The sequence below is a fragment of the Idiotropiscis lumnitzeri genome, chromosome 4 (assembly GCF_059441095.1).
Source record: "Idiotropiscis lumnitzeri isolate Australia: NSW breed Sydney's pygmy pipehorse chromosome 4, RoL_Ilum_1.0, whole genome shotgun sequence".
Classification (NCBI taxonomy): domain Eukaryota; kingdom Metazoa; phylum Chordata; class Actinopteri; order Syngnathiformes; family Syngnathidae; genus Idiotropiscis; species Idiotropiscis lumnitzeri.
In genome coordinates, this window is record NC_142394.1 from 7,468,914 (window position 1) to 7,492,485 (window position 23,572).

The 23,572-nt window shown below is 39.7% G+C and overlaps 1 protein-coding gene across 2 annotated transcripts in view; it reads left to right on the plus strand.

The window, feature by feature from the left end:
- The window catches only part of slc36a1 (solute carrier family 36 member 1), a 35,894-nt gene extending 12,865 nt beyond the window's left edge, over nucleotides 1–23,029 (plus strand). For both annotated transcript variants that reach the window (XM_088292810.1, XM_088292811.1), the window contains exons 7-12: nucleotides 57–141; nucleotides 1,355–1,582; nucleotides 4,839–4,937; nucleotides 5,024–5,190; nucleotides 7,202–7,371; nucleotides 19,730–23,029. In XM_088292810.1, coding sequence (XP_088148936.1) covers nucleotides 57–141; nucleotides 1,355–1,582; nucleotides 4,839–4,937; nucleotides 5,024–5,190; nucleotides 7,202–7,371; nucleotides 19,730–19,983 — 1,003 coding nt within the window. In that variant the 3' untranslated portion in view covers nucleotides 19,984–23,029. The remainder of the gene's footprint in view (nucleotides 1–56; nucleotides 142–1,354; nucleotides 1,583–4,838; nucleotides 4,938–5,023; nucleotides 5,191–7,201; nucleotides 7,372–19,729) is intronic.
- The last annotated feature ends 543 nt before the right edge of the window (nucleotides 23,030–23,572 follow it).

Here is a 23,572-nt window from a genome sequence, read left to right on the forward strand (position 1 = left end):
TTCTGCACTTGTTGTGTGAGCATGTCATGATGAATGCGTGTGTCCTTTCCTTTCAGACGGACAGTCAACTTGTTTCTTATCATCACACAGCTCGGCTTCTGCTGCGTTTACTTTGTCTTCCTAAGCGACAATGTTAAGCAGGTAACACGCACACAAACACAAAATTGCTCCGTCACGGTTGTCTTTGCTCGGATAGACAGATGGCGCTATTTCCTCCCTGAAAATGTTACATTTTCATTTCATTTCAAGCGTTATTGCCCTCTGTCGAATTAGTTAAAAAAAAAAAGTGTCTCATCTACGTCAAGCTGTTGCCTGTACTCCCAGAAGACAAGCCTGGCGGCCCACCAGGCCTTACAAGCACTGGGGGTAAACCCTGCAACTGTCAATTCTAATTTCCCGCAAATTTATATTACACCATATGGAAAGCGCTTTGTTACAGCGCCAGCTGTTGTGAAATGCGCTATATAAATAGTTGTATTGTATTGACGATCTCGCTTCATAACGCTTTCACTGCCTTCATAGATAGAGTACATGCAGAAGTCCCATGTATGAGATTATACAGTATGAGACTATTATACAATGTCATCAACCCACTTTCCTTAATCCTGCCATGCTGGTGTTAAATTCACAAATTACGTATTTTTGTGTGTCTTTTGGATTTCAAACATGTATAAAATAAAGCAAAAAATCAAAATCTAATGCAATTGTGAGGTTCTTTGCAATGGCTCGGCCAACTTTTTACTGTTTTTTTAAAGTTGGTCTTTGACACGTTCATTTTTTTTTTTTACATGGTTTGTTTTTTAATTGAACATTGTTGAGACTGTACAGCTAATAGGGCTGGTTGATATGGCTGAAAAATGTATTATGGTATGTATGTATTTCACATCAGTTTATATATTGACTTTTTTAAACTATTTAGTCTAAGAAAGAAATTGTAGCGTGATTCAATGTAACCGTCTGGAGGTGATTGTTTTCACAATATAATCTTATTGCAAGAGTTGCACTGAGGCAACTGGTTATTTATTTGAACAAATCTAGGGCAAAATTTCATTTGGCTGAGTACACGACATGCAACCCAGTGCATATAACCACTTCTCCGTTGGTTAAGTGGCTTCTTCTTTAGGTGGGCACCCGGCAGACGAGCACTTGACAAATCGGCTACACTCAAAAAATGCCATTGTGCTGAAAATTTCCTCTTACTTGGTTGGAATTATGGCACAAATCTATCGGCAGAATGCCAGGGTTGGGTTTTAATTGAACACATTTTTGCCTTGATATCGATTACGGTGCAACTAAAAATACATTTTATTTCTTTTTTCACTGTTTTTTGGCTTGTTTTTCCCCTTCTTGGCAGGTGGTGGAGGCAGCCAACGCTACCACCTTCAACTGCCTCTTAGACGGCGGCAACCAGACACAAGTGTTGGTGCCCAGCTTTGACTCCCGCCTCTACATGCTGTGCTTCCTGCCCGCCTTTATCCTACTGGTCTTTACACCCAACCTTAAGTACCTGGCGCCGCTGTCACTCATCGCCAACTTGGTCATGGCCGCCAGCCTGGTCCTCATCTACTTCTACTCCATCACGGTAAACACTACTAAGAATTTTTTTTAAAATTGAAGCTTCTGTGCTCACACGTCACGTATGACTCAACCAGATGAGTCTACATTACATGAATGACTGTGAGATATGCCTGACGGACATCTGCTAAAAAGCTATTTGTCCACTTTGACACTTAAAGTGGTTGGACGCAGGCGGGGAATCACAAGTAATTTGATTGAACATTTGATTGGCGAAGGGAATTCTTCCTTTCCCTCAGATGACATTTAAAAGGAACTTTAGATTGATATGTTAATTTTTTTTTTTTTTTGCTGGCTTTTCTTTTCCAACTTATTTGAATTACCATTTTCAATTAAAATAAAAGTGGACTGTTTGTCTTGGACACTTCAACATGGGAGATTTAAAACCAAACCTAAAGATTAAGCTAACAGTAAGTATAATAGAAACCTTGGGGACTGACCCACACACACACACATGCACACGCGCACGTATGGTTTCCTGCCAAAGTTAATGTTTCAAATTGGGGTTTTAATTGTAGTTGTAGAATTGCTCATTTGTATGTGAAGGATTTTTTTTGTACTTGGAAGATTTTAGATTGCACTTGAAGGATGTTTTTTGTAATTGAAGAAATGTTTTTTTTTTGTATGCGTAGATCACATTGTATTTGTTTCTGAAGCTGGATGTATTGTGTTTATTTGACGATTCCAGTTCTTACGAACCGAAACCAAAAGATATTAGATTGTGAGTGATGTTTTGTTTTTGAAAAACATGCTGAGTTTGTTTTATTGGTTGTGAGTAAATCCCGTTTTATGTGTTTGCAAGGCTTTAGCAGGATTTTATCTCCAATGTCTGCTCCGGTTTTTACACTTAGTTTTTTCATCCATGTATTCTGTGGCTTTAGCGTGGCACGAACTGGTAAAATTGGAACAAACGGCATCTGGTGCAAAAAGCTTACACAGGTTGTATTTCTGTGAGCTGGTGTTATTTTCATATATTTAAATGACCTAATATGCATTCATTGTATTTGGCGGAGAAATTGGAAAACACCTCCATTCAAATGAGCCTCATTGATAAACGACTAATTCACAAACACCAGCGCTAATAGCCACCCGCAGTTTGAGCAAAACAAGTACTGTAATAAGAGCGTGTGAAAAACTTGTGCTCCTCTGTGAACTTTGAAAAATATCAAATTGGGATTTTATAGGCATAATAAACGTATTCCTATCTGCTAATGTCCATAAACTCCAAAGTATTGAGGCGATTACTTTTATATTTTCGGAGATTTATGCGGGCATGAGTAGAGATGTGCATGTGAATTTTGGTGGTGACTCTTAGATCTTTCTACTTGCACCTCCTCGGTCAGGATCCCGAGGTTGTGTTTTGAAAATGTCATCTTTCTCTTTCTTACTACCATTGTTTTTCCACGATGTTCTTGGTGCAAAGCCAACATTTATACACACTTTGCCATGTGTGGCTTATTGCAATTATGGGAAATCAGGGGCAAACTGCACTCAGCTGTCAAACGTGACATGTTTGCACTGGTATGTCATTAGCGCAATATTCTTTGTGAATAGGATGTTAAAATTGAGCAAACGTTTACTGCAGTTCATTCTTTGTGAATTTGGCCCTTAGTGTGTCCAAAATGTGGCATTTATTCACACGAGCACGCTCGGCAGTACAACAGCCAACGGGTGGTCCTTTTTCTTAGGATGTCAGATTCCATTAATATTTGCACTTTTATTATCTTTTATTGATACAAACTGACTATTCAAATACTGGAAAATGAATTTTGACCAATCGGTTACTTTAATAACTCAGTACATGGGCAAATAGTCGCTGTTATGTGAAATGTTTGTAAATCTTACTTAGGTTTGTTATCAACCAAAGCACAGTTTTTGTGCGCCTGTGTTTGACATCTAAGCAGGAAAACTGCTCTGTGTGATCTATATCTTTGCTGCTGTAACACCTCAAATTTCCCCATTGTGGGACTAATAAAGGACATCTTTATCTTTATCTTTATCTTTATCTTTAAAAGTACACACTGTCCCAAAGGTTACGGTCGCGAGTGTTTCGTTCATGAGCTAGGAAAATGGAGCAGAACATATTTGCCCGTACTTTCCCCAAGCCCTCAATGGCAAAACATAACAATAAAATACATAACCAAGTTTGTTGCAATATTCTAATTTTGAAGTGCTAAAAAAAATAATACATTCCTCTTAATCTTTAAGGATGTTTTTTTTTTTTGGGTGTCAGGTGCATACCACATTTAATAGTGTGGATTGATGTACTACTTATAATTTCCGCATACTAGTAAAGGTAAAAAAACATTTTCGTTTTCTAAGTTTAGATTAAAAAAGGCAATAAAAAACCATCAGTGATTTTTGTCTTCTTTAGCACAAGGCATTTTATTTCTTTTTGTATGTATCAATTGTTTCGTAGTACAAATGCAAGTATGCAGAGTGTATAGTTTGGTTCCATTTAAACAAAAAAAACACTCAACATTTACAGCTAAAAAGGCCACAGTATTGCCTTCAATTTAAATTGCTCCCTCATTTATAAACATCTCAGGAAACAAGCTGCAACGTTTAATCAGTGGAATGTACTAACATTTTAATTGTATTTATTATTAATTTGTTCATACCATAAATAATTCAAGCTGTAAGCTAATGGTGCTCATATAAGAGCAGCTGCTTGCTTGTACGATATGCCGTAATTTACATATGATCCGATTAGTGGACTATTCACTATTGTTGGTGGCTAGCAAAATAATCGTTTGTGGCATCCCTAGTTTCTACGAGTGCTGTCTTTTTGTTACTCTTTTACCACAGTCGTCCTTTCATGATTAGAAAAGGGGGAAACAAATCTTGTCTGAACTGAGGTGTAGGGTGTAGTGAGGTGTGAAATTACTGTTTGTCATTCACACACAAAATATACTTAGCTGCAAACGGTTGCCATTTTCAAAAGCGCTTTTGTTAAAAAAAAAAAAAAAAGGGTAAATATTTAATGTGCTTCACAGGTCCTTTTGCTTTCCAAGCGGTAGTTAAATATTCTATCCACAGGATGGCACACCTGGTATGTGTAGCAGCCCCAGATGAAGCATCTGGAAGTGCATGTCTGAAGCGATTGCTGTGCCCTCAATGAATTGGGCAGCTGCTCAGTTTAAGTGTCCCGTTATGATCATATCATGGATGTCGTTTTAAGAAGCCATGTAAGAAAAGACACAGGAGATCTGTCGTGTTTTTTTAATGACATGTCTGTTTTTTCTTCCATTGTTCCCTTCCAGCACATCAAATACCCCATCGACCTTCCGGCCGTGGGCCGAGCCAAAGACTACCCGCTCTTCTTCGGGACGGCCATCTTTGCCTTTGAAGGGATTGGAGTGGTACGTGATGGAGCAACTAAGAAGAGGTTCAAACGCACGCACACACTGCAAATACTTTGTCACACAGTTGTCGCTGTTGTTTCTAGGTCCTCCCGCTGGAGAACAAGATGCACAGGCCACAGAGTTTCCCCCTTGTCCTCTACCTGGGAATGGGCATCGTCACCTTCCTCTACATCAGCCTTGGCACCATCGGGTATATGTGCTTCGGCACCGACATCGGCGGCAGTATCACCCTCAACCTTCCCAACTGCTGGTAAAATGACATCAGTGTGACAAGCGTTACTGTTATTGCTGTTTACAGTAGTTCAGGTGTTATTTACTTGTGACCGAAAGAAGAGCTAAGTGCTATTTTCGAGAGGTCTTGGCACCGTTTGTGTGCACTGCTGAACATACACTACTCACAAAGAGTTCAGGCTTATTTGGATTTCCGGGGAAACTTCAGAATGAACCTAAAACATTTGCAGCACTAAACATTTACAGCAAAAAATTTAAAGGCCACAAGTAACGCCTTCAATGTCTATAGCTGCCATCATTTATAAACATGTCAGGAATGCTGGTTACAAGTTGCAAAGTTTAGTACAAATTGAATGTACTGTTATCTTAATCGTCTTTATTATTCATGTGTTCGTATCTTAAAGAATTCTAGCTGCAAACTACAGATGATCATATACGAACATCTTCTTGCTCGTGCAATTATGGGGCAATTCACCTATGATCTCTGATTAGTTGACTAATCGCGACTAATGTTGGTGATTATTACCAAAATAATCGTTAGCGGCAGTCCTAGCTACATTATCAGCAGAGACATTTTTTAAAAAATTGACGTTTAGAACTTAAGGGTCACAGGCTTGTTCCCTTTGGCATAGAACTGAAAGCTTGAAATGTTAGCACAAACTTTGCCTACTTCACTCCTAATAATAATAATCATAAAATCATTATAATCATAATAATCATTATCATAATAAACATTGAATAAAATAAATGGAACAACTCATATAACAATTCAAATACTTTCATGGGACACAATGATGTTAAATAATAGTTCAAGAGGGATTGAAATAAATGTACTACTATTTCATGTTTATTTGCAGAAAAAAAAGAGTTCCCCTGTGCTCTCGGAATGGTGGGTCTTTTTTTTGTGTGCTGCACTTGCTATTTACTCCTTTTTTCAATGTAAGGTGCACCAAACTAGTATTTTATAACAGCTGACCCGCATGTAGCGCAAGAGCTGCACGGAACAATAGGTACTCCACCAACATTTCACATGAACTCATTCAATACCATTGACGGCCAAATACGTCTTTTTTTTTCACTCATTTGGTAGTGAATGAGTTAATTAATATGACATATACCATTTACATTAAAATATACTCACAACAGAATTTTAATAAACAAAATACCTTTATTAGGCACTCAAGCGCCGAGTCATATTCATTTCAGTCAATTAAATCATTGCCAGAATGCAACAGTGTGCAATCTGTCTAATTGATGCCTTTGATATGTCTAATTGTTTAAAAGTCCTGGTAGTCCTAGTGTTAAAGGGGCAATATCATGCTAATTAAATGTATTTTTTCCTTTTTAAGGTTTTAGCCATGTTAAAATTATATTTCCACACCAAGAACACCCCCAAAGTAGCATTTATCTTCATTCACCCATCTCTGAGCATTCCTGCTCATATCTCCTCTTTAAGCAACAGCTGCATCCAATGCAAAAAAATGGGAGGCAACTACTATGATCAAAGCTCTTTCTTCTTTTTAAATAGATTTTGAAATCTCTCATAGACACACATACCCCTATTTGAGAACCAATGCTCCACGTCATACCTTTCACATTTTGATGTCATGAGACCCTTCATACAGACGACACCTATTAGTTGATCAACATTACCTCACCATTGTGAGGCTTCAAACAGGAAGCACTCAGGGTAAGAGTACATACTACATATATTCAATATATGATATGAATTTGCCCAAAGGTCGAGATTTGGACCCCACTAGCCAAACATGGTAATGCATATTGATTGGTTTTTTTTTGTATTCTCGTCTGTGTGTACTGCTTAGTGTAAAAGAAGCTGCGGCTGGATATCTAATGTGGCTAAACATGATGCGAAGGCAAAAGCTGGTTTTGCATCCGGTGTCTACATAGCACATGTCACTAATCATCGTCATCACATCAGAAAGCCAAAGAAAATGTAAAGATCACTGATACTTCGTTCCCATGCTACAGCTGTGCTCACTTTTTCTTTCTCCGTCGTCTTCATTCAGGACCTACCAGGCTGTTAAACTGCTCTACTGCTTTGGAATTTTCATCACGTTCGCCTTGCAGTTCTATGTCCCTGCCGAGATCCTTATTCCGTCGGCCGTAGCTCGCGTACCAGAGCATTGGGAGATGGCCGTCAACCTTCTGCTCCGCACCGTCCTTGTCATATTCACATGTGAGTACTTATTAAATTATGTCGCTAATAGTCAACATTGATAAGGAACGTGCTGTTAACGTGTCATCGCGTTAAGTTCAGTCTATATGGTCGTCATCAAATGGCACACACGGAAGCCAAAGAAAAGCACAGCACACTATTGTCTACTTTCTGCCAACAAGCCCAGGAACTTTAAGTTCCTGCTAATGGAAGATCCAGGTAGTTAACAGGTCCAGTGGCCCAATTGGTCTGCATTTCAACTGCACCTCAAAATTCAGGGTCGTGCAACATTACTCCGACATAGGCTTTCTTTGGGCGGCCTCTCGAAGTATATTGCAAGCCGCCTGAGAAGATGAAACTAGAATTAAAAGGGGAAAAAACCTTCACACTCGTACAGTACAGATACACAGAGGAAAAGCTCCGCTCTGTCTTTCTGTTTGTCTCTCATTGCGCTGGACTTCTCCGATGCACATGTGCACGTACACGTTTTCCCGCCAGCCACACTCACCTCATTAGAGCCCATCAGCTCAGCAGCGCCTGTGCTGTGGCTGCTGTATCACTCAGCATTCAATGCGGCTCTCGCTGATGTAAGTTAAGTAAACTTTCGATCCCTTACTTGGAAAGCGTTGAATGTCCGAAATGATGCATTGTTTTGTTTTACAGTCACAGTATCTTAAATGTAGGTACATTTAGACCGGGATAAGGCATTGGTGAAGTTAGTTAACTTGGACACGTCCCTCCTCACCGCATTTTTTCAGGCCCCATTTCAACCTGGCTGCTGTGCCCTTGGAAATAAAGGCAGCGTTTCCTTATTTAAAACTATGTGCGCCACAACAAATAACAAATTGTTTCCCAATGTATGCAACATAGCCATGGACATCCACACGTGTCAAATTTCTCTTATCACGGCAAATGTGTGAAACAATAAGATGAACCTTAGAAGTTGCGAAAAGTGGGAGAGAGTTATGCGTGCTTGAGTAGAACTAGTGTAAGTTTTAATAAGGTCGGGAATATCTTAAGATTTTGGCATTGAAATTACCTTTCAGAAGTAAAGGGCGTATCGGCAATTATTAGCTGCTCAAATGAACCATACAGATGACGAGCAGACCGTTGCAACTCCACAAGCACCCTAAAGAAAAGCAAAGTAAACAGACCCTTGCAGAGTTGAGCAAACACACATACGCAAACACTACTTTAGGCAAGCGGGTTATAAAATGTAATAAACAGGTGTTTGGTATTCGCTCAACATTCAGTTTACTCGCTTGAAGTCTGCAACATAACTGCTGTCCATCACATGCGGTATGAGTAGGACAATTTCGGAAACAGTCCTATCAAAAGTTCACGGCTGAATTTGTTGTCGCTACAATTGTATATGTAATAACAGCGCTAGATGCTCTATTTCTCCTACCTTCTGTGTTAAGGACCGTCCACAAATTGCATACCCGTATTTCAGGGTGACGCATGTACGTAGCACAAATCACCTTATATTTTTTCCTTTCTGACTTCTGTTGGCAGTGGAGCAGCAGTACGTACATATGACATAAATATTCCCAAAAATCAGTGGGAGTAATTTAATAATTTTAAGTTCTTCATTGTTAAATATTGCTGTAGAATAGCTTTGTACAATGTTTTGCATATGTATGGGGCAATTTAAAATCTAAAGATCTATTATTCTCAAATGCTGTCTATCCATAATTGTTCTGTGAAGCAAGAATATTTTTTGTAGAATATCGTCAAATTATCGTTAAGGAGATTTTTTAAAAGATCGAGAACACGTGTAGCCTGCCGCAAAATATGCAAAAAGGAAATTCAGCTTTTTGTGAAGGGAGAGTCGGCTCTCTCGACTCATGTGAAAGGTAAGCTACGGAGTATACTAGCCTTACAAAATAACGTTTGCTAGGATAAGTTTGATGACCTTTTGGTACATGTTCGACCTAAACTGCCAGATGTCTAACAGTGTTCGTTTAGATGATGATTTCAGACAGTTATTATGGGCTAAAAAAGCGAGCGTTTATCAATGATCAATAAATAATGTTCAGAACTTTCCTCAACGAAAGATCTAAGCTCAGTTATTCTGCCATATTATATATTTGTCTGTAATTGATCAAAACTGTATTTATTTGTATGACAAAATGTTGCTTTTATTCATGAAATTTTGATTCTTTTGAGCTTCCCAGGCTACTAAAAATAATGAATTTAGTAGCAGTGTTGTGTGCGGCACTGGAAGTAAGAGAGTGTACTGCTCCCTTGCAAAACACCTTGATTTCCAAGCACTCTTGTTACCATTGATTTATCGTTATGCCAGGAACTTTGTGGTTGTGCCTCTAAACAGCCACCATACAGACCCCTCGGGGGTTGCATTGTCTGATTCAGTGTAAAGGTAGTGGAGCACGACTTTCACACATTCAAAGTACGTCATTGCTTCGAGATTCATTATGAACCAGTGAACATTACGTCTTCATTCCCACTGGTTGTGGTGACACGCACTCCAGTCGGCTGTGACAAAACGTATATTTTTCTTTTCTTTTATACAATGATAGTGTCAATGCTATTTAAAATAGATGTCGTTTTTTTACGCCTCTGCTAATTTGCGTGTTTGATCGACGCTCAAAGAAAATACTCCCCTTTCAATGTATTATGACTCGGAATGGAATCATAATTAATGCTGTGAGTGATGAATGGAAACTCGCACCCCCATGCATGATGTGGGCAGACAAATTAAGTGTGTTATGAGTGGCGTTATTGCATTTACCCTCTTCTGATAATAAAGGACAGCTATGAATCACAAGCGAAACAATTTGGTCAAACTCTCAGCTCCGCGTAATTCGGTTCATGTTTTATGGTGATTCACCAAACTTTGCTTCCGTGCTCCACGCACGCAATTTGGGAACATAAAACATTTTCTCAATTTTGTGTTCAAAATTAGGTATCAGTCAGACAAAATCTTTGGGTCAATTTGTCTTTGACGCACGCTTGACTCTTCAAACCAAAATGGCAGACTGCAGGGGTTCTTTCTCTCATTTTACCAAATCGCTAATTTTGAAACGAAATCTTGCCAGTAGAGTTTGAGGCGCAGCTTGTAGTTTGCCCCATGATCGCAACACCTGCTTATTTCTGTGAGGAGTCTGTGTTACTGCTTAAAAATCGTGATTGGCAAGAACTGTCTCTGTCACGACAGAGTGGTAAATTCTATACGCACAAAACATGTTTTTGTACGCGGTATTTGACATTACGCTAAAGTAATTGTGGCTTGCATGCAATATTTCACATTATGTACACACGAAACTCATTGTTGTGTGCCGTGTTTGACATTAAGTTTACGTAATTGTGGCATAAATCTAACGCCATAAAATTCATTAATTAGTTTGAAAAATAGGTAGTCAACACTATCCCAAGAGGACCTTTGAAGTTTGTGGTGTTTTTTGCGAAAAATATTGTTTATTGTGTTCATAAACTAAGCACGCATGTTTTTGTGTTGCTAGTTGTTAAAAGAATCTTCCAATATTGGTCTTTATGCTGTCGCCTATAAAACTATTAAACCCTATTGCATTTTTGTCAGCAGGCATTTTATAGTAAAACACGGTACATTCCCTAAAGTATCACTCCCGTTGGAGGCAATTACTGCCAAGGCTTTGATTTAAAGGTCAATATCAATGGAAAATAAAAATCTGCAAGAATTTTTAGCAACGACATTCAAGTATAATAATGGCATGCTCTGCCATCTACAGACAGTGGTTAGAATCATCGAGCTGAAAAGTGAAAGTGGAAATGACAGATTGCTCACACACTGGTGTACTCCATTGTCAAGCTGTTTTTTTTTAACCATCCTGTATGTTTATAATTATGAATAGATGAAATTTAGAAAAAAATGTGCATGTATTGCATGCCACATTCATTTATACGTCCTTGGGTCACTTGAAAGGTGCTATATAAATTGATGTTACTGCGACTCCATTAAAAAAACGAACCAAAAAAAAAATCTATTTAATTACAGGCTTTGTAATGAATGAATCTCAATCGGACTTTAATTGAAAGTTGAGGGCGATTCTGTGCGTGCTGAGAAACTCTTCCCTTGACTGACCCATCCATTTTGTCTCCACTTTCATGCAGTTACCGAGACAAAGTAGACATGTTCGCTAACCCAAGATATGCACGGATGATTGAATACTATATTACTTCACTGATAAATAGCTTTCTTTGATCAATTTGCATCTCTCCCTCTTGAGCAATTTAAATAAAATGTGAACCTTTTAATTCTAAAGGGATGATTTCATTCAGCGTTCTGTTTACTTACTGAATGTGTAGTCCGCCTTCTCTTGATAAACAACCATTATGGGAATCGTTGCAAGCGAGTCAAGGACAAACCCGTGGCTCCAATAAGGGTTTTAGCAGAATCCCTCTGCCCTGGCGCCGGCTGCTCTCGCCTCGGGACTTTCCTTCATTAAGCCGTGATTGGACGCCTCACGCGGACAGTGTAACGCACATGCATGTTGATAAGCCAATAAAAGGGAATAAATGCATACATGCAACACTTCACGTCCGCGGGTCATTCCGCAGGCAGCCCGTGATTTAATTAGCACTGTCTTGTGTTGAATGCGGGATTCAGGAAACAGGCTTTGGGTTCGGATGAAGGCGGCTGGGGATCGAGGGGAGGAGGATGCGTCAATGTTTTTGCAACAGAGTGTACACTGTGAGACTGTAGCAGGGAATCGTTTTCTGAACGCAGGCATAGCAAATGCCTCAGAGGACCTCATTCTTTGAGGTGATCAGGTAGCGCTTCCTGCTTCCCGGTCGTTCTCCAGGGAGACGCTTTGGTCTTTTTGCTGCTGCTATTGTCATACAGGTGCGTTACATGCCTGCTTTTCTAATTAGGAATGACATTGTATGACACAGATGCCATGAATCCAGTTCTAGTCTTTGTATTGTGTATCGTTATGTTGTGGTTTGAGTTGGTTTTTTTTAGATCTCAGCCGACTAATTCCTATTCAAGTGAGGTACGTGCAAAAAAATACTGTAGGTACATTACCGGCAATAGTTGTGACCTTCTACTTCTCCCGTTCAGTGGTTATACTTTATAAAACCTTTTTTCGTTTTGTTTTATATTTTTATCCAATACAATGGTATTTTTCTTCTTCAAAATATTAATTAGCCACTCATATTCATTCATTAATTTTAGGACTCCCAAATCATGGGGATAATCCTTTCTTCTCTTCACAATGCAGAGAATAAAATTGTTTCTAACATGATGAACACTATTGGCATTGTCGTAAATTACTTCAAAAAAGAATCTTCCTAGAGTGGTCGTAAAAGTCGTTAAATACTGTATAGCAACAAAGCTGCTAGGTTGGCATTGCTCTTGCTTGCTTGTATCCCCCACTCAGGCTCATCATAACTAAAACATTTTAGTTTTTGGTTTGCCTTCATGAATACTTTGTGCGAGCTGGTCAGAGATTGAGGATGGGCCCGATGGGTGCCGTGGACCATACTTTGCTGATGGAGTGTAGTGTACTTGAGATGAATAACACCGCCCGTGTATCAATGTCTGTCATATGAACAAGATTGACCTGTGAGAGGCAGTACATTGGCACTACACATTCAGACTACTGGGGGAAAAAAAAAACGCTTACCGTATTTTCGCGACCATAAGGCGCACTTTAAAGTCACAAGTCTTCCCCAAAACAAACGAGGCGCCTTGTAAAGCAACACATCTATTATATAGACTGAGCAACTCGCTCGACCATCAGGCCTGATCCCCTTGGGGTATTTCAGAGTGCATGTTAGCACACCCTGCTGGCCAAAGTCTGATACCTCTATGCTTCGAATTGAGTCTGAAAAATACACTACGAATACGATCTTTGGGTGATAGTGCAGGACAAAGCTGGACAAAAGGGCAGCTGTCCACGATGTCGCAGTCTGTCTTACCATGCATGTTATTGGAAGCAAGAAACATTACAGGTTTAGACAACAGACTGCAAAAATATATAAAAAAAATATATATAAACACACTGCCCAAACCACACCACTCACATCTCTCTAAACAGCCATGTGATTGGCTGAGGCTGAATGGCTGTAATCTTTTTGTTTTATTTTTATTTCTTTTGGGGATATGAATGGCATGAGAGATACATGTTTTGTGTTAATTTTATTTCTTTGTTTTATTGTTTGCTTATGCTGAGATATTTTTGGTTTTGATTTGAAACCGTGACTCTAAGGAGTGTGGTGACCAGTAAAATCCCTCCCTTGTGTGCTGGCATGCGCGAGCTAGCATGCGCCTCGCAGTGCGACGCGCCCCGTATAAGTATTAAATACAGAAATAGCACCCTCAACTGGTGCTGCATCCTTTGATACAGCGCGTCCTTTGGCCGTAAAAATAAGGTAATTATTAAGGTGTCCTGGGAGTTGGAATCGTTCTTTTGGTCAGCAACTGAGTAGTCAATGTGAACATCCATCCATCCATCCATCCATCTTCTGTACCGCTTCTCCTCACTTGGGTCGCAGGGGGCGCTGGAGCCTATCCCAGCTATCTTCGGGCGGTAGGCAGGGGACACCCTGAACTGGTTGCCAGCCAATCGCAGGGTACACAGAGAGGAACAACCATCCGCGCTCACACTCATACCTAGGGGCAATTTAGAGTGTTCAATCGGCCTGCCATGCATGTTTTTGGAATGTGGGAGGAAACCCACGCAAGCACGGGGAGAACATGCAAACTCCATACTGGATGGCCGGAGCCGGGATCGAACCCACACCCGATGCTGTCTCTCACTGTGAGGACATTGTGCTAACCAGTCGTCCACCGTGCCGCCGTCAATGTGAACATGAACAATAATTATGTATGAACTAGCATTGTGCGATAATTCAATAGCAATATGTATTGCGATATTCACGTGATTGATATGAATAGAAAATGTCTTTGATAAAATATTCGATAGAAAAAAAATCAATAAGCATACCCCCGACCGCCAATCGACCTGCCATACATGTTTTTGGAATGTGGGAGGAAACCGGAGTACCCGGAGGAAACCCACTCAGGCACAGGGAGAACATGCAAACTCCACAAGGGAAGGCCGGAGCCAGGATCGAACCCACAACCGCTGCTGTCTCTCACTGTGAGAACATCGTGTTAACCCGTCGGGCCACCGTGTCGCCCTCTCTTCTAACAATTCATACAAAAAAAAAAAAAATTACAGCGTGTATCACTTGCTCATCATATCGCAATCGCTAGGCCGCAATATCGGATCGGAAGTGGAAAATGTTATATCGGGACACCCCTAACACAGAGTATTTGTTTGTGTGTTCGGTCGTCAAAAAAGTCGGCGCAGTTCAACTCCCCCAAGTTACTAGCCGTTTGTGAGCCAATGCTCTATGATTAAGGTCAGTTTTTTTCCCCAAATGCTTTTCCTCCTCTTGATTGATCTTGATTTGGCGTTCCCATTTTTCACATTGCTTCAGACGTTATTTCAAAATCATAGTTTCAGGACATATTTATATGGATTTATTCATGAAACGTGGGCTAAACAAGCCACCAAACATCTTTATTTGTTATACTTCACATTCACAGCCCTGCAATTTATGCAATCATGGTTGGACAAGTGCGCTGTTTACATGGCAAGGTAAACCGTCCTTCGCAAACGGATTACTGTTGCTTTTTCTCACAGTTACGCTCACCGCTCATTACACTGTAAAACACTGGCAAAATAAACGGCAATTGTGTCTTCCAATGTCTGTTATTTACAATCTGCAGTAAGCGCTGTATTATATTTTACCAGTCAAATCACCGGACGGGCTTCTAAAGGGTGTCCTTTTACGCCACGTTTAATCGTCCCCCACGGACCAAGCCATCATGATCCAGTTGGGCATATTTATGCTGACCATATGACGTTTGATTCCCCCCATCAGTCTCTTTATTGCTTTTTCATACATTATATATTTGACTACAACAGGAAATAAAAATACAAAACAGCTAACAGAACTGACAAAACGAAACAAGAAACACAAAACAAAACACATTACAGTACGTTGCAATAGGTGACTGTGCACCTCATTGGCCAAAAAAGTTCAGTAAATGTTTCCAAATTTTTCTCAAACTCCTCTGCTCTCCCTCTCTAATGGCATTTAATGCTGTGGAAAAAAGTGTTTGCCCCCTTCCTGATTCCTGTTTTTTTGGAACATTTATGACTGAAAAAGGTTTAATTTCATCAAACCAATTTTAATAATCACACTAAAACAACACAAGGATATATAAAATACAGTATCTGGATGATGATTTTATTTACCAAGGGGGGAAACAATAGAAACCTATCAGGCCCTATGTGGAAAAGTAATTGCCCCCCTTTGTTAAATCACCACGCAACTGTGACTCACCACAGTTTTTGCAAAGCTGAGTTGAATTTATCACGCAACACCCAACCACCACCTTTGTTGGATCAAGAACCCACTTCAATAGAATCTGTTCGACAAAGTGAAGTAGGCTACAAAAACTCGACAACAAATGCATCATGCCACAATCCAAAGAAATTCCGGAAGTTTTTTTTAGAAAAAGTGATTGAAATCAGTCAGTCTGGAAAATGTTTACAAAGCCAGTTCCAAGGCTGTGGGGCTCCAGCGAATGACGGTCAGAGCCATTATTCATAAATGGAATAAACCGGGAACACTGGCAATCCTTCCCAGGAGTGGTCGACCATCGGAGATTACTTCAAGGTCAGTGTTCATGACTCCACTACAAGAAAGACACTGGTCAAAAAACAGCATCCATTGGCAAAACCCCCAGTTGTAACAAAAGTACACAAAGCGTTGTCTCACATTGCTGAAAAGCATCCTGATGAACCTCAAGGGATGGAGAACTATTCTGTGGACCGTTGAGTCAAAAATTGCACTTTTCGGAAGGTGAGCAGCCCGTTACATCTGGCGTAAAAATGGCACAGCATGTGATCCAAAGAACACAATGCCAACTGTAAAGCATGGTGGTGGCAGTGTGGTGGTCTGAGGCTGCTTTGCTTCCTCAGGACCAGGACAACTTGCTGTCATTGTCAGAAAAATGAATTATGCTCTGAACCAGAACATCCTGAAGAGGAACAGATCAGTTTGTGCCCTCAAATTTAAGCGCTCTTGGATCATGCAGCAGGACAACGATCCAAAACAGTCACCAAATCCACCCCAGAAGGACTCAAACAGAACAAAATTAATGTTTTATAGTCAGTTTTTAAATCCAGTTGAGGCGCTGCAGTATGATATTAAACGGGCTGTTCATGTTAGAAATCCTCCAATTTGGTAGTGTTGAAACTATTCTGCAAAGAAGAGTGGTCCAAAATCCCTCCACAGCGCCGTGAAAGACTCATCACCAATTATTGCAAACATTTGATTTCAGTTATTGCTGCCAAAGGTGGCAGGACTCGCTATTATGTTGAGGGGGCAATTACTTTTTCACATTGAGCCAGATCGGCCTACTCCTCTCCATTACCTTTGCAATTTAGAATTCCCTGACACAATGAAAAAGTGAACTCCGACCTTCTAAACATTTAATGTCTCTGGGATATCTGGAGACCCGCTGTTCAATTTTACAGCTCTGTATTGCTGTAATCTCTTTCTCATGTTTACAGTTCGTTTCTGGGCTTTAAAGACCTAGCGTGATTTAAGTTTGGAAAATATCAAGTTAAATCTTTTTGTGTCACAAGTAAAGTAATCACACCGAGTTCATATAATAAAGCACGAAGAAAACATTTTTCATTTGGTATATTTGACATGATAATGTTTTTTCTGAAGAGAGATTCTGCTGAGCGACAAACCTGGAAGTGTGATGTCATTCCAAGGCAACTATGGTTGAGTTTAACATAGAATTTGTATGAAGTCATCCACAGTTTCCTTCATCTCTACAGTTAAAGAGTCATAATTGGAAGGCACTACAGTTTTTATTGAATGCGTTATTTGTACTCCGAGATAAGTAAATCCATCTATTGTATTAAGAAGTTTTTTGGTTTTTTTTACTGTTGGGTTTGACCTTTCTTACTTATTTAACAATAATATATATGAATATGAGTTATGAATAACGTTGCCAGAATTTTTTCCAAATGTCGATATAATTAATAAGACTTGGAATGCTAGTGCATAGGTTTGTTAAGAAGAGAATTACATCACCAGCATATGATATTTCATGTTTCTGCCCTCCTAGATTAATCCCCTCTATGCTATCATGTGTTCTAACAGCGATTGCCAACGGCTCTCCTGCAAGAATTAACAACAGAGGTGATAAGGGACATCCCTATCGAGTAGCTCGTTCTAATGTAATTGGCTTTGAGGCAAGATTATATTTTTAGTATACTAGCCATCGGGCTATTATATAACCGTTTTACAGCAAGTCCACATCTCTGTAATAGACAAAATAAATATGGCCAATCTAGTGCATCAGTGACCTGTCTGGCATTCTGTAATAACAGTGCCATGTCCTGAGTACTACACTTTATATGAATATCAGTAGGCAGACCGTCATTTCCACAAATTTGACCAGTTCTTGTACTTCTAAAAATTCTTCGTTACTTAAATCGCTATCCAGGTCTTTTTTTAAATCATCCGTCACAATCTGCATTGATTAGTGATGATTAGACAAGAGTTGTGTGTTCTTATTGTGTGGAAACAGTAATTTGCCCTCTATGACACAGACACCAGGAACACACAAACACATGCACACACACACACACACACACACACACATGACCATTACCAGGGTCTGACGAAGACGCTTTTGAAGGTAATCAATGAAAGCCTCCTGCCAAATTAACCCAAGGGCCAATGACAAGGTCGCCTTTCATGTGACAGCAAGCAAAGGCATCAGTCGGCTATGGAAGGACGCTCTTCAAAAAACATTTAAGACTTTTCCACCCGTCAATCCAGGCAGGAGATTGGAGGTCGGGGAATTGAGTGCTGGCATATCTCAGGAGACAAAGCTCGTCTTTTAAGTCAAACAGCTAAAGTGTATGTGTGGCTAAAAGGTTCAGTCCCCCCGGCGGTGTCAATGGCACAATATCTCCACGCAAATATCTTTCATGGTACGAAAACAAGAGGGGAAAAAAAATTGCAGATTTTCTCCCATTATCCTGCTGGCATCTCAGGGAAGAAGTCACTTAACAGTAATGGCTAATGATGCAACGCTAATAGGTGAATAACGTCATGCAAAGTCACTGTCATTGACTGGAACCGAATTACGTTATGGTGAACCTCAGCCGAAAATCGCAAATTATATCGAAATCGCAATATCTGCCAGAAAAATTGCAATACAATTTTTTTCCTTATTTTGTAACTTGTGTGCCACCTAAGTCGTGTGGAGGCTGGACTTGTAGCCCAAATCCATGATCAATGTTTATTACTTTTTAACTTTTTTGCCCCTCCACTTTAATTACAAAGATAAATGATAAATGAGATGCACCTGTGATGTTTTATCTACACCATGTTGACAAAGCAGCAAATTCCATTTCCAAAAACATACCGACACACTAACGCCAACACAGCAACTTACTTTAAGCTCCAAGATTTCTCACCGTACACTGTCGAACTCAGCCTAAACGAACTCAGGGTGCTCTTCCATGCATCTTCTGAACCACTTATCCTTTTGGACCCATCCAATCAATCAACGGGTCTGCTTGGTCAATCAACGCAGCAGCGATGAATTTTTGGCCTGTCGTGATTACAGTAGGTTGGCCATGAATTTATTATTTTAGCAAGTTGCCGTGTTACGGTTCAACTGGCTTCCACATTTACTGCATTACGTTTCCAGCTATGGCGATTAAGGCAATGTCAGTCCAGTAAGTTTGCGTTCCTGTCTAATGATTTGTCACAAGGTGAAACAAAATGGGTTGATTACAACTAACTCCCGACTGGCTGCAAGAAATTTGTAAACACAGTATCTAACAATAACAGTGTTAGTTTTGAGGGATCATCCAGCCGAGATGGCCCATTTTTCCAAAACAAGTTCAAATCCTTGGGCTCGGAGGCATCTGCACCATTATAGGGTCAACCCGACCCACTCAATCTGGGCCAGGGGTCTCTCTGTTGGTGGCATGCTCTGTAGCCGTAGGCTGTTACTTCTCTCAGCATGGATATCCTTTCCTCATAGGGATTCTCTCTGCTTTGCCATGTCTTTTTTTTTTTTTTTTAACTGTTATCTGGTTTTGTGTACGTGTGTTTTGTGTATATTTAGGTGTGTGTGTGTGTGATATTTGTCAGTGTGCATTTTAAGAGGGAGGGGGCAAGTCTTCTTTTTTATTTCCATTTTCAATGTTTTTATTGCACAGCACTTTGAGTTGCATTTTTATGTATGAAAAGTGCTATTTAAGGGCAGAGCACTTTTTTTCAACACAACAAATCTTCCATGCCTTGTTGTCATCACCAGGCACCCTCGCCATTCTGATCCCGGAGCTGGACCTGGTCATCTCGCTGGTGGGCTCGGTCAGCAGCAGCTTCCTAGCGCTCATCTTCCCACCAATCCTGCAGGTGCTCACCTTCCACGGCGAGGGTATGTCGCCAGCTTCGCTCGCAAAGAACCTGGCTATCAGCCTCGTCGGCCTGGTGGGTTTCCTGGCGGGCACATACGTGGCCATCGAGCAGATCGTTGCTCGCAACGCGCTCAAACGTGAGCTCCAGTAGCACCAGCACCAAGACTTTTTATTGAGGGCGAGGTGTTTTTAGTCATTATTACTGTGTAGTGCGTCTGTGTCCACCATGTTGTACGCTACTCAGTCTGTCAGATAGGTGCTCGTTTCTTTTTATGTTTTGAGTTTGTTGACGTTTAGTCAAACTACCTCAACAAGTTTTATTTTGGAATATATTGACATGCTTGTTAGTACCTGGCTTTTACCTTTAGCCCCATATGCCATTGAGAGGTGAACGTTTGTGAAGATAGCAAATATTGAGTTCTCGTTAGGGTTCGTTCATGGCCAGAAATCGTTCACCGGATGTTCGCCAACAGTTTTAATAGTTTTTGTTGTTCTTGTGACAAGAAAACTGTTGACAACCGTTAATATTGTTGGCTAACATCTAGAGAATGTCTTTGGGACCTTGAATGAACCCTGACTGAAATTCTATATCTACTACCCTCGCAAACCTTTCCTGCTCTGTGATAAATGGGCTTAATTTAATTTTTTTACCAGCACCTGAATAACAAAATTCAAGTTGCACTTTTATTTTTTGCCTTATGCAGTAAAACAGCATGGGAAAAAATGGATATGAAGATCATACAGATCGTTATTCTAGTGTATATTTTAACGTTAAAAAGTCAGGTTGTGCTTTGAATTTATTCACAGGGACCAGTCTGAACGAGTTTAAACCAGTGGGCATTTTCTTGACACGGTTTACCAAAGAGAGGTTTTTTTTTCCTTTCATTAAGTATACACATGTGAAGCGAGCAGCACAAGGGATTTCAGTTGACAAAGTCAAAAAAGTGCACTTGAGCAAACATTTGCAACTTCCAGATGTTGAAAATTCGGAATGAATGTTGATCTCACTGCCGCTCTACCAAATTTAACATGATCACTGTCAACACACTAATCTCACTTTGTGAGTTTCCCCACACTTGACTACACAGTTGCCTGATGGTAGATTAAGGTTTAATTTGGGGGTTAGGATTGGGTTCAGGAGTTTAGGTTATGAGTTAAGTATTTGGTTTCGGATTTCAGATTAAGATTACACCTTCCTTGAGTGTTATGTTTAGGGGTTTCAAATTTCAGTACAGAGATGGCGTTTTATTAGACGTTAGAGGGATTAATGTTAGTGGTGAGGGGGTTCGAGTTAAAATTGGGTTCAAAGGTTTTTGGGTCAGGGATTGTATTGGGGTTAGGTTTAGTTTGAGGTTTTCGGGTTAGGTAGGATTTGTGGTTAAAATTAGCGAACCACTGGAGGATTACTTGATTAATAAACCTAATGAAAGTTCTATCAAAGCCAACCCTGCAATGACCAAATTTAGCTCTTTTCATTCTGAAACTTCCTTTTTTTGATTACATTTAACATTTTTATCTTTTAACAAAAAAGTGTGTATTTAAAAAAAAAAAAAGCAGCGCATCTTTTATCATTTGTTGAACGTGTAATTAATCACAGAGAACTGTCATTTATAATGCATCGTCTCTGTGTGTAATATATATATACAACGTGAGAACCATATGTTGTGAAGAGATTTACAGATACAAAAAAAAAAGACAATGCACCACACGCTGGATTATGTCAGTGCATTTTGGGCCTGGTACACACGCAAGGATTTTAAATGATTTTACATTTGTGACCGTCCCTCCACATTAAAGATGACTCGCTGATGGTGTAGTGGTACACTCGCCCGACTTGTGTGCGGGCTGCGTGAGATTGGCCCGCTCGGTGACGGGGTATATGATTGTGGTGCCGTGCGACTGGCTGTTGACCATTTCAGGCGTAGTCCGCCTTTCGCCTGAAGTCAGCTGGGACAGCCACCTGCGACCCTGTACAGCAGGGGCGGGGAAACTTTTTGATTGGCAGGCCACAATGGGTTTTAAAACTTGACAGAGGGGCCGGACCAGGAGCAGATGGATGGAGTGTTTTGGTAACCTCTCCTCATCTGAATTAAAAAAAATCATTTTAAATGAAAGTGAACAAAAGCATTTCAAGAAAATATATGTCTTTGACACACCACAGTATTTAGAAAATTAAAACATTAACAAGGTTTATTCGGTCCTTAGTTTGCCCACGCCTGCTCTGTTTCTGAAGTGGATCAGAGGTGGTTGTGTTGTTAATTGGTGACATTGACAAGAAAATAATTCCTGTGGTCTGGGGAACCCACTTTTATAAAAAAAAACAAGAAAAGGCATTGGGTATAACATGCTTTGTTTTAATTACCGCGGTTTCCTTTCAAGGTTAAAAACTAACAAAATTACAAAACTAAAATTCCAAGAACATTTTTGTTAGCAAAATAAAATAAAAACCAAAATGATTTGAAAAAACGAAAATTAACTGAACCTACATTTTACGTTTATAAAACTAAAACTATAACTATGGTGAAAATGTCATTTGTTTTTGTCTTTGGCAATTATTGTAATACACAAGCCTCTGGGGTTGATTTTGAACGCATTTATTTCGATATTACAGTATGGCCGTTAGCTGGAAGAAGCGAAGGTCCAACAGTTGTCTGGTAGTTGTCGTCCTCTTTATAGTGTGTCACACAGAAACAACATCAAACAGAGGCCAATAAAAATGAGCCAGCAGATGACGTCACTTCACAGAGACGAATGAGTTTGCTGCATGTGGAATTCAGCCCGAAATTTGGTAAAAAGTGTTTTCCTTTTTTTTTTTTTCATATTTGACCAAAATATATAAACAATATACAAATTAACAGTACTGAGTTTAATAATCTACAACAAAAATATAATCCACAAATCCACTTTAGAGGTTGGCAGTTTAATTGGTAAACAAGGCATCCTGACTTTATTTTAATTAGGATGCATGCATGCATTTATCGAACTTTAGAAGCGCTATTATGCACGGCGCTTATAATAATTCAGTATATGGACTGTTAAACTGTACCCTGTATTATCAAAATGTTTTAAACTATTTTTGTTGATATTTTAGAACACAACACTTACCAAGGTGTTTTTCTAATCTTGCAGACAAGTTACACCATTTAAAAAAACAAAATTAAACTCGGTAAATGTTTTTTTCTTTTTTTTTTTTTTAAATATAAACAAACAAAACTAATTAAAACTAAAAATAACTAAATCAATTTAAAACAACTAAATAGAATAAAAATTCCCAAACTATAATAACCTTGCTTTTTTTGGGCAATCAGGACATTTGTTGGAATAGCTGCATTATATTCAAGTCAGAGTTTAGAGACTCAGATGACTCCACCACTCTCAACACACCTCCGACCCAAAGATAATCCGAAAGGAAAATTTTAGAAGGCATACAATTGTCGGCCGTTAGAGTCATTGGTCAGGAAGGGGGCTAAATTAGGACAAAGTCAACCTAATTATCTTTTCGTGTGTACCAGGCCTTAGCTGCACTGGGACAAGCGCACTTTGAAAGTTTTAATTTATTCACATCATGACCATGAATCACAGGAAAGTGTAAAGCATCTGTGTTAACTGTTGAAGTGCACGTTTTAGTAGTTTATTTTGGCAGACAAATGCAGAGTTTGTGCATTTCCGTTTCCACTCCTTCTTCCCTGCCAACAATAAAGGACATTGAAGACAAAACAAGCATTTCGAGGGTTTTTTGG